Source organism: Rhincodon typus, chromosome 2 (genome assembly GCF_021869965.1).
Source record: "Rhincodon typus isolate 14 chromosome 2, sRhiTyp1.1, whole genome shotgun sequence".
Lineage (NCBI taxonomy): Eukaryota > Metazoa > Chordata > Chondrichthyes > Orectolobiformes > Rhincodontidae > Rhincodon > Rhincodon typus.
The window spans coordinates 43,328,341-43,340,778 of record NC_063333.1 but is presented as its reverse complement, the minus strand read 5'-3'; the positions used below and the strand labels follow the sequence as shown (position 1 = coordinate 43,340,778).

The 12,438-nt window shown below is 39.8% G+C and overlaps 1 protein-coding gene across 1 annotated transcript in view; it reads right to left on the bottom strand.

The window, feature by feature from the left end:
* rsu1 (Ras suppressor protein 1) overlaps window positions 1-12,438 on the bottom strand; it is a 134,587-nt gene that overhangs the window by 86,154 nt on the left and 35,995 nt on the right. The window contains exons 4-5 of the mRNA XM_048615763.1: window positions 6,608-6,728; window positions 356-474 (exon numbers count right to left, since the gene is read on the bottom strand). Coding sequence (XP_048471720.1) covers window positions 356-474; window positions 6,608-6,728 — 240 coding nt within the window. The remainder of the gene's footprint in view (window positions 1-355; window positions 475-6,607; window positions 6,729-12,438) is intronic.

Sequence of the window (12,438 nt, the reverse complement as noted above, 5' to 3'; positions counted from 1 at the left end):
ATCACTTGCAAGTAATTCTAACTTGAACGAATTTGCAAAATAGTTGCACAGTAGTTAAAGTTATGATATACGTGACATTAGGAAGCATTTGCATTTTGTAAAAGCAAAGGTGACCAATTGATCCGACATATTTTGAAGTATTTTGACAAGGTCAAGTGCTTATATTCAGTTCAGTTTTTGCAGTGTTCGCCCTTTCAAATTGTCTCCTGTAGGGACAACCAGGCTAAGGATCAAGTGCCCACAACAGACTGGAATCTGGAACTGGCAATAGCACTAACTAATTTCACTTATATCGCTGGTCGATGCAGGCTACCAAAAATAAATAAAAAGCTTTTTAAAACATAAAGTTCCATACTGAGGTAGAAGAAGTTGCCAGGTAGAGAATTTTCACTCAGGTTGTTGTATGTCAAATCAAGCACTTCCAGGGCTGGCAGAGACCCGAATCCTCGTGGCAGAGAGTTCAACCTGTTCATGCTGTTGGAAAGAAATGAAATACAATAAAATGGGTTTTTATTCTCAACACATGTGAATACACATTTCACTACATTAAAAACTGAGTTGAGGTTCTTTTCTGACAATTTGATAGATGGTAGGCCCAAATTCCCTGAGAAGATAATGTTGGCTCATTTACTAACTAGGAAATTGTACCCAAAATGTGCCGATTAGGTTACAACTCGGGGGTCCAAATCTATTTGCAGTCACAAATATTAAACCATCCATGAACCAGTGCAATAGAACAGCGTAACAGAAAGGCAAGAGTGGAAATTGGACCACTGGAAAATGAGGCTGGAGAAGTCATAATGGGGAACAAAGAAATGGAAGAGGAACCAAATAGGTACCGTGCATCAGTCTTCGTGGTGGAAGACACCAATAGCAGAGTGTAGTGGCAACACTAAGGAGAAAGCGCTGGGGAAGCTGAAAGGTCTGAATGCTGATAAATCAACCAGACCGGATGGGCTACACCCTAGGGTTCCGAAGGAGATGGCCAAGGTGATTGTAGAGGCATTGGAAGTGATCTCTCAGGAATCCTAGAGTCAGACAGGGTCCCAGATGCCTGGAAAATGACTAATGTAACACCCCTGTTTAAGAAGAGAGGGAGAAAGAAGAGAGGAAACTAGAGGCTGGTGAGCCTGGCCTCTGTCATTGCTAAGATTCTTAATTAAGGATGAGGACTTGGAAGTGCATAGTAAAAAAGGCTGAATCAGCACTGGCTCATGAAGGAGAGATCATGCCTGACACATCTGTAAAATTCTTGCAGCAGCAAGTTAAATAAAAGAGAACCAGTGGACATAGTCAAAGGCTATCTGGAAATCCAAATAGATTAAGTGTTGCACAGGAGGCTGCTAAATAAAGATAACAGCCCACTGTGTTAGGGCAAAATCCTGGCATAGGTAGGGAATTGGCTGAATGGCAGAAAGTAGAGAGTAGGGATAAAGGATTTCAGGATGGCAGCCAGTGACTAGTGGCATTCCGCAGGGATGAGTATTGGGTCCACAACTATTCACATTGTATGTTAACAATCCAGACAAAGGAACTGAGGAGGTGAGTGTAGGTGGGGAGGTAGGGAGGAGATAGGTCAGTCCAGGGAGGACGGACAGGTCAAGGAGGCGGGATGAAGTTAGTAGGTAGGAGATGTGGGTGGGGCTTGGGGTGGGAGGAGGGGATAGGTGGGAGGAAGGACAGGTTAGGGAGGCGGGCACGAGCTGGGCTGGTTTTGGGATGCGGTAGTGGGAGGGAAGATTTTGAAGCTTGTGAAGTCCACATTGATACCATTGGGCTGCAGGATTCCGCTTGGGCCTAATTCTGCTCCTATTTCTTATGGTCTAAAGATAATACAATGGTTTCTTTTTATTTCAAGTAAAAAACTATCCACTGATGTATTTAAGAGTGGTAGCCTAGTGCAGTTTGATTAATTGCACTAGAACTACTTTTATCACTATGGATGGGAATTTTCCCAGGTAATAAACTTTATGAGAAAAGTTGGGGAGTTGCACGAGATTGCCAGTGAGGAATTTCCCACTAGTGAGAGCAAAACGACCCATTTTCCAAATAAGTGTTGAACAGTGAAACGATTTTCTTGTTAGTGAGTGACAAGAGGTCTGTTTGCATGCGTTAGCATCCTGATTGTCACATTAGCTCACATCATTGATTTGCAATTTCCCACTATCCGTCTTGCTGGATAGAAATTGGATAGTGACAATTGCCAACTTGAAGGTCAGGGGACACACTAGTGACTTCAGCTCCCACTTGCAGGGACACCCCCTCATTCTGCGGGACCTCCAGGAACACGTCAGTGAGAGGTGGTAATTACCCTCTGTCTGATACCTCCAGGAAAAATAAAACAACAAGTGCAGGTCGGCTGTGGACTGCAGTGCTTGACCGGGTGCACGGCTGGGTTTTAAAGATGGCCCCGGTGGCAGAGACCCAACAAGGTCCCACAGAACTCAGAAACAAAACCAGAAATCGCTGCTGAAACTCAACAGGTCTATGGGAAGAAAGTAAAGTTAACATTTTGAATCTGGTGACCCTTCATCGAAGCATAGCTCTGCATTCTTCCCACAGATGCTGCCAGACTGGCTAAGCCTTCAACAGCAATTTCTCTTTCTGTTTCAGATATCCAACATCCACTGTTGTTTGTTCTGTCCCAGCAGAGGCCAACATTTTAACCAGTGCAGAATGAGAGAATACAACAAGCAGGGCACTATGCTATGTGGTGTAGGAGCAAGACAGCCGTGAGAAAACTCTTCGGGGCTCACAGACAGAAATTCTCCATGAAACTCACTAATATTGGACACTAGTCAATTTCTGGTGAGATCCAGCCCAAAAGTTTATTTTTTAAAAAATGTCTATTTCTCCATCTGTGAATAATCTGGTTTAAAATCCTTGAAAAAAATGCCTTAAAGACTGTCCTGAAAGATTAATGGCTGAGTATCCTATGAATGCCACCTCAAGGTTGTGCAAAGAGCAAAAGGAAAGTGAGGTCATTCTCAAGTGACAGGGAAGCAGTTGCCCATTTAAAGATGGCACTGCAGGACGTAACATAACAAAACTTGCACAGAATTAATGCTTCTTTTTTCCTCCTAGCAGCCTCGCATTTTCTCTCTCCTCCACTCCGCTACAGTCCCCCATCAGCACAAGGTCAAAGAATAGCTGATCAATTTTTTATTAGGTACTTCGCTGCTTCTAGATTCAACATGGAATTTGTATGATTTGCAATCAAAGCTTCGGTCCTATTTTTGGACAATACCCGTTGGCAGAAATTCGATCATCTTCCCATTCACACCTCCTCCAGAAACATCTTTTGGTTCCTTTGATCATCCCATTAGAATTGCTTTTCAGTTTTTCAAGGTCACTCCTTTTGTCATTTAATCTCTCCTGCTTTCCAAATTCAAGGCCTTCCCTGTTTGTTTCTTCACACCTTTAGGAGTCAGGAATGATTCATTGGTAGTATGCTTGCCTTCAAGTCACATGGCTCTAGGTTAAAGTACCACTCCAAGACTTCAGTGTAAAATCCAAGGCTGCCACTCCAGTGCAGTATTGTTGGAGTGCTGCATTATCAGAGGTGCTGCTTTTCAGCTGAGATGTTAAATTTAAGTACCCTCTCAAATTTAAGTAAAAGATCCAGTAGCACAACTTTTATAGTTATTACCATCAATATTTATTCCAGAAATCCACTTCACTAAGAGACTATATTGTCATAATCACATTGCTAATTTAGAGGACTTGTTGAACACAAAATGGCATTATGTTTCCTACATACAATTGTGTCTACATTTTAAACTATTTAATTGATCGAAAGTCACCTCAGGATATCCAGTGGTGAGGACAAGTGCTATTTATATGACAATGAGTCATTCTTCTTTTTTTGCTCCTGCTTAGTTTAAAAACATCTCTAAGCACTCCCAATTCTGTTGAATGATCAACTACCTGCAACATCTGCACAGGTGTTACCAAGTCTACTGAGTCCTTGCAGCATTTTGTTTTGATTTCAGATTTCCAGCATGTACAGTATTTCACACTTTTGGCCACAGCGGTTCTCTCTGCTCCATGTCAGCAATTTGACTGTCAGTTTCTGGTTACCAGGTTTAAAGGAAATTAATGTCAGTCCAGTTTTCACCAAATTCTCTGATAGCTCACAAATGACAGAAGATGACAAAAAACTGTTACTTTAAATTTTATAGATCAACAAAAATGTATTAAACATAGTTCATGCTTGTAAAATCAATTTTGTGTCCATTTACAATAGTCCAATGGTAAGCTTCCAACTAGATAATGAACACAAATCATAAGATTCATATATACTCTTTCAGATAGGAAGGGTCAAAAGATTTAGAGTGGAGGCTTACTGGTGAAAGGGAAACATACTTCAGAATGCAAGCCTTTTACCTGCTAAGCGTTTAGTTTCAAATCCTGTTTAGCAAAATGTTTTCATCTAAAGACACGTGTTTTGAATAAAATGAAATAGGCACAAATTAGGCACATTCATGGCGTCACTGGCCAGGCAGCATTTATTGCCCATCCCTAATTGCCCAGAGCGGGGTTAAGAGTCAACCACATTGCTGTGGCTCTGGAGTCACATGTAGGCCAGATCAGGTAAGGATGGTAATTTCCTTCCCTAAAGGACATTAGTGAACCAGGTGGGTTTTTCCCGACAATGGATTCACGGTCATCATCAGACTCTTAATTCCAGTTATTTACTGAATTCAAATTTGAACCCAGGTCCCCAGAACAGTACCTGGGTCTCTGCATTAACAGTCCAGCGATAATACTACTAGGCCATCACTTCCCTCTTGGGAGATAGATCCACAGTGCTGTTAAGGAGCGTGTTCCAGGATTTTGACCCACTGATATTAGAGGAATCGTGATAGTTTAATGTCAGCTTGGAGAGAGACTTGCAGGTGGTGGTCTGCACCTGCTGTCCTTGTTCTTCTGGGTGATCAAGTTTGTGGGTTTAGAAGGTGCTGTCAAAGGAGACTTGGTGAGATAGTGTAGTGCAATATTGTTGCCACTGTGGCAAATGGTGTGCACGTTTAAAGGTGACAGATGTGGCATCATTTAAGCAGGTCAGCTTTGTCCTGGATAACAAAGCTCCTTGAATGCTGCTGGAGCTACAATCATCTAGCAAGTGCAAAGCGTCCCAACACACTCTGTGATTCCAATGTAGAAGGTACAAATCCAATGTAAATTAATTGCCACAGAATTCCCAGCCTCTAACTTGCTCCTGGAGTCAATGTATTTTATGGCTAATCCAATTTAGTTTCAGTCAGTGGTGAAATTAGGACGTTGATAGCGGGGGATTCAGAAATGAAAATATCATCGAATGTTAAGGAATGTGAATGATCACCAGGTTGTATCTTGTAGAAGATGGAACTTTCAAGGTACAAATGCTACTTGCCACTTATTCGTCCAAGCCTAGATGTAATTTACAGATTGCCCCATTTTGACATGGACTGTTTCGGTGTCTGAATCATCATGAGTGATGCTGAATATGGAGTAAGCTTCAATGAAAATCCTAGTTCTGACCTTACAATGGGGAGAAGGTCTTGATAAAGCAACTGAAGATGTTTGGCAATGTACTAGGGCTGAAATAATTGGCCTTTAGCAACCTCAATAATCTTCATTTGTGTTAGGTTGGGGTCCAGCCAATCAACCAGACTCCCACTGAATCCAGTTTTACTCGGGCTCCCTGGTGCCACACATGATCAAATGCTGCTTTGATGTAAAGGGCAGTCACTGGCATTTCACTTTTGGTGTTCAGCACATTTGTCCATGTTTTGATCAAAACAGTGAAGATGTGGTTAGGGGCTGAGTTGCCCTGGCTAAATCCAAACTGAGTATGTGAGCAGGCTAATGTTATGCAAAATAAAAACTGAAAGAACTGAGGATGCTGGAAATCAAAAAAAAAATTGCTGGAAAGGCTCAGCAGGTCTGACAGCATCTGTGGAGAGAAATCAGAGTTAACGTTTCGGGTCCGGTCATCCTTCCTCAGAACAGGGTCATTGGATCATGGACCCAAAACGTTAACTCTGATTTCTCTCCACAGATGCTGCAAGACCTGCTGAACTTTTTCAGCAATTTCTGTTTTATTTTAAAAATGTTGTGCAAGTGCTACTTGATAGCATTGCCAACAACACGTTCATTAACTTTGCTAATAATCAAGTGTAGATTAATGGAGCTGTTTTCTGCATCTTTAGGTTTGTTTGGCTTTGCGCAGACAGGACATACCTAGATAATTTTCTACATTTGTGGCCTAATTGTCATGCAACAGTCTGGCTAGTGGTGTGGCTCCTGCCAGAGTATTGTCACAACCCATAGCAAACTGAAATGTTCTTCTTCAACAAGGGAGACTGTGTCTTTCTGCAGGATGCTGCTGTGGGAGGTTGAATGTTTGGGGAAGGGGCTGAGAATAGAAAAAAAATGGCTTTTCGAATTGTGTAGCTTATCTGTAATTCATCTTCTAAATAGGTTATGCAGAATATGGGAAAAGATGTTGAATTTGGGAACGCCTCCCTCCATTTCTACTTTCTGTCCAGGTCTCATTTTTCCTGTTTCTTTATTGACCCAACACAGTATAGTGCAATTCAACTGCCCATTAAGATTTACCTACCCAAGGTTAAGATGCTTTAGTTTCTGTAGGCTACTTATTTGCGTTGGAAGATCTTCGATCTGATTGTTGAAAACATTCAGTACTTCCAGATTCCTCAGGTCAGCTATATTTGCTGGAACACCTGAAAAGTAGCAGAGCAGGAATATCACTTTTGCATATCACTCAATATCACTTTTCATTTTATAATTAATGCCAGTGTGAGTAGAAGCAAAGTATAACTACTAAACAGAAAATTATTATTTTTTTGGGTAAACAAGCATGGGGCAGTTCATTGCAATGTGTACCCAAAAGTATGATGGTGACTACCCATTCCCAACAAGTAAAACAATTTTAAGAATTCTTCATGTTTTTGAAAATGACAATCGAGACAGAGTTGGCTAGATGTTCAGCTTCAAGGTGGGTAGAGTGTGAGAGAAAGCATGAGCGCAAGAGCTTGCTGCTTCTGCAACTGTTTGAAAACGGCCCACCTCAGACAGTAATAATGACAGCAAAATGTGGCACTGTCCTTCGTCCTCTCACCTCCAAACTCCCCATGCACCATCTATGCCACTTCATGCCCTCCTACAACTTCTATGCCAATCCATAGCATTACTATGCCCATTCATGCCCTCTATACTTTGTACAGAACCAATGAATGGTACAGGAACAACAGGTTATTTGAAAAAGCTTTTAAAAATGCAATACTTTCCTTAAAATGTGGTTTTCAATACAGCCTTATAAAAGTGATAATCATCCAGGCATTTTAAATTATTATTAGTGCAAGCTGCAAGCATTTGAAATCTATAAACATTAAACAATTAGCATATTAGGTCACAGGGTAAGTTTTGTTAATTGAGCATTTTCTTTGGGGTGCAAGCTGTTTCAATAGTGTATGAAATACATACTAAGACTTGATGAGGACAGTTTTGGGGGAGAAGAGATATGCTTTCACAGGATGCGTCCTCTGGCCACCCACGTTCCCAATCCCACATGGCCATCAGAAGCCCACTACTCCCATCATCCAAAAGACCACCAGCCATTCCTTTGTTTCACAGCTTGCTCTGAAATGCTCCCTGTCTGACTCCATGCCAAGTCTTCAGTCAGACTTATGGATGGAAAACCTATAGAGGCTGAAAGACCGAGGCTGTAAAACTCAAACACTACCCCCTACAGGCAAACTTCTAGATTTCTGTCTAAAACTCCAGTTCCGGCTTCGGCAACCTGCCAAAATATCGAGGCTACAGATTTCAATATATTTCCCAATGCAGCAGTTCATTGTATGTTGTGATGAATGGTGTGTGATTTATATATTCAAATGAATTTCAAACTGGTGGCATATGGACATTGGTCTTTTTTTTTTACAAATTGGTTCAATAAATAACTAGGTCAGTCTTTTTAAATCAGTATGCATGTTAGAGAGCAGATAATTTAAAGACCTCCTTGAAGGAGTTAAAGGAAGTTTGTTTATATTATGAGAATTTACAACAGGAGTCTATTAGTATAAGCCATTAGCCGAAACCATGATGAGCAAGTTTTCCTTAAATTTAGTTAAAATCTTCTGAATTCCATTTAAAAACCTGACTAAAGTCAGACATAAGAATAGTTTCTCCAAGAAAAAAATGGGGCGTTTGTTTAGAACAGTTAAGGGAACGTGTAACCTCAGTGGTCATTTCAGGCTGAGAAAATCCAAGAGAATTCAAGGAAAATACTTCACAGCTCACAGAATAGGAACTGGGGTGTGGAGTGTGATGGGGATGGGGGAGGTGGGAGAAAAGCAGTTTAATCAAACTACGATTGGGCAGGGAAGGTTGTTTTTTTTGTTTTGTTTTATGGTAAGTAACTGCAAAGTGATAATGTGGGGGAGTAGACAGGACTTTATCTTGCTGTGTTTTCAAAGGTTTCAAAACGTGTTTTATTTAAATAGCTTAGATTATTTTCTTTTTTTTTCTGTGAAATAAACTCTGTTTTCATTGCCAAAACCAAATCTGTGTGTGTTTATGTTTGAAAGAGTGCTGCATTAATTACAAAAAAAAATTATCGAGCAAATCGGATTTCATTCTGGGATCTAACTTGTCCAGAAGTAACATCAGCTGGAATATAACGTTATGATGAGAACCACCAACAATGTAATCAGTACATATTTAGCCCCAAATCCATGTTTAAAAACTTCATGTTCATGTGCTCCAAATGGAAGGAGCACCTGTTTGAGGCCACATCATTTGAAAAATCAAAGTGGAGTTTTTGTTTTAAGCAAGAGTATTAAAGGTTCCAGAACAAAATCTAGTAAGTGGAGAATTAAGGTTATGATGAACTGTGTGTAGTATAGTTACATGCACTGTATTTTTGGAGACTGCATTTCAAAGTATTGCATAATGAACATTGGTTAATTTTGTGAAGGGTTTTCCTTAACAAAATGGCTGGAGAGTTCTTCTTTAACAGTGACCTAATCCCATGTATGTCAGAGAACAGATGATGCAAACCCTTGGGTGGCAGTGCAAAAAGAGTTTTACACTGTTGTGGTTTACGACAGGTAAACATTTAAGGCCATTAGCTTTGTTCGCAATTCAGAAGATTGTTGGATGAGCAACTAGTTTTTTAAATTCAGTTCAGAAGTAAGTTTCTCAGTTTAGTTCAGAAGACATCAAATGTGGAGTCTAGAAGCCAGTTTAGTTTCTCTACTAAGAGTAGTTTAGAGTGCCTCAACATTGAATTTAGTTTGTGAAACTTCGCAACCAGGATAGTGTGGTAGAAATCTGCAGGTTATCAGAACTGTGAAAGTTTAAACTCTCCGACTTTCAGAAAAGTTTATGTCAACAAGTTTGAGAAGAATTCATCGAACTGTCTCCACAGACCTAGACCAAGAAACTGTCAAGAGTCAGCTAAGTAGAACCCGAAAGTGTCAAGTTATGGGATATAATTTCTCTGGACCGGAGTCTCTGCAATGGGTAACATCAAGAAACAGGATGAAACTTTGTTTTGCATCTTGCTAACCACCTTCAACGTTTACATAGCTTGTTTTGTTTTTCAAAACATTTCTTCTTTTGTGCATGAATCTTCTCTGCTATCAAAGGAAATCTGCAACCTGATGTAAATAACCACGTTAACCAACTAAACAAAACAAAAGAAAGATTTATGAAAATTTTATCCGAGATCCAAATGTCCAGTGGGACCAGTGGCTGGATTCATAAGCTACAGATCAGTCATGATGAAATTCATTGGGAGAGCAGGTCCAAAAGGTGGAATTGCCTACCCCATTCCCATGAGGTAAAAAACATCTGCCTGGACTAATGATGAACAATTGACCAAAAATAAGGCTTGTAAATTATATCGGTAACTTTCAAACATCTAGTGATGTGCTTTCTTTACTGTGCAAATTGAACAAAAAGGAAACAAAAATGATCCCAATGGTTTAATCAAAGAACAAATGTATACTTATTTGCCTATGGGAGTCAGAAAAACTCAAATCAATAGCAATAAAACAGGTTACAACACATCAGGCTTGAATCAATACTTGCTCATTAGAAACCACACAGCCCACGTTATGAATTGTTCAGTGCAGATTTAAGTGCTGGTCAACAAGTTACACAAATTTAGATACAAATTCAATTTAAAAACTTGTTGTACAAAAAGGTTTCACAATCTAAATATAGTTTAAACAGACCCACAAACTCTCAGTACGTAATGAAAGAATATAATGTTAACTGCAATGAAATGATTACAAATTGCATGCATCAACATTGCGCTATAAGGAACAATTATTGGTCAAAAACAGCTTTCTGGAAAGGTACCCCCAGCTATGGGAGAGACACAGTGATGCAGTGGTAATGTCCTGAGTCTAATAACCAAGAACACTAGATGAATGCTCTCAGGGTGCGAGTTGAAATGCCACGGTAACCATTGGTGGAATTTAGACATCCTTGTGGTGCAGTATTACTGTCTGTATGGCCGGACCAAATGGTTCAGGTTCAAGTCCCTCCTGCCCAGAGGTGTGTTCCGGGTGTTCCATCATTCCTTGATCAGCTTTCCCTGAGCCCAGGTGCTGTTAACTGAACTGTGATGAACTTTGTCTTTATTTTACTTTTTTAAAAAAAATTATGTATGACTTCCGTCATTAAAGGTGACGAGGTGGGGATGACTGATAAAACTGTTCATTGTACTTTTCATGTAAAAGTACATGTGGCAATACATTTCTATTCTATAACATGCCTGAAAACAGGTTGATCAAAAATACTTGTCCCCAGCTGTGAGAATTAAGATCATTTATCCTGCTTTCCTATCAAACCTCCAACACTGAAACCACACGCCCCAGCCCAAAATTTAGAGTGAGATGCAAATAAATCAATAGTTGGTTAGCTCAGTTGGATGGATGGCAAAATTGAGATACAGAGTGATGCATGTAGTCCGGCTTTCTTAACCATGTACCTCACTTGAAGAATGGTAACCCTCAAGTTAAACTCAGACAGCAGCACTGTTAGCTCCAGGACAGTGGCAACTTCCTTCCTTATTTAGGTAGGATATAATTCTACTAAAATCAATGCACAGAAAGTTCACTGAACTGATGCCTGGGATGAAGAGCTTGTTTTATGATGAAAATTTGTACAACTTGGGCCTGTATCCATTGGAGACTAGAAAGATGACAGTTATCTAATGGAAAACATACAAAAGTTGATAAGGGCATGCTGATAGGGTGGATGCTAAAAGGACATTTCTCTTGGTGATGGAGATTTGATTTAGGGTGTTAAATGGAGACGAGGAGAAATTTCTTCTGAGATTATCTTCCCCAAGGAATTGTGTGGGCAGGGTCATTGAATATTTTTGAGCTCGAGTTAGATAACTACTTGATAGATAGTGGAGCTAAAGGGTTATAGACAGACTGAACCATGTAAAACAGTTACAACAAAGCACTGTCTCAGATTGTAATAGAAACAAACTATTAATGTATTGGCACATTAAAAAAGCATTTTTGCAATTTCTTTATCTTCCAAATTTCACCATCCACATGCAAACAGCCAACTTTTCATGTAATGCTACTTACGATAGTGAAACATTCCTGGATTGCAAAATCAGAAAAAAAAACTCCATTCCAAGGGAGGAAACATAATGACAGGTAAATAATGACTTGGTTAAACGCAAAGCCTTTAAAAGATGTCTTAAAAAAGTAGTGGTATCGGACGTCTGGGAAAGAGTTTCAAAGCTCAAGATTCACCGTGGTGGCTTTCCCTTCTCTAACTAGTCTGGGAGCTCAGTTCTCACTTATTGTGTAGGAAGTACAAGTCCACTGTAGTCAAAGACATCTGGGCTTGCTGCTGGCTGAGACATAGATCAGTCACAGTCAATGCGGTCTCCTGGACTAGTTTCAATTGCCATTGGGATCGGAGGAATTTTCATGTTTTGTTTTTATAAATTGGTCTTGGGTTTTATTTATCTTAAGTCTTTCCCACAGATTACATAAAATCCAGAGGCAAAGATACGTTGACATGATGCACTGGTACCAAAATATTCATCAGTATCTTTTCAATGTAACGTGAAGCAAATGATTCACATTGGATTTTAATTGAACATAGTGTCAAAACAGAGAAAGACAGTTTTCTAATTTAACTATTACGATTTCTTCAAAAGTGACACTAAGTCAAGTACAAAAGAGGCAGCTAGAATAACAACGTGGCTACTGAAAGTGGCTCCAAAAATTCCAATTTCATTTTGATAGTCGCTACTTTTTTGAATTTGTTTTAATCAAGAAGCCATATCATGAATGCTCATTTTGTTATATTTAAACCCCCCTTTTAATTTAATAGCAGCTTTTGCAGTCTACATTTCTAAGGTATAAACGTTGACTAAGAATAGAAAACCGC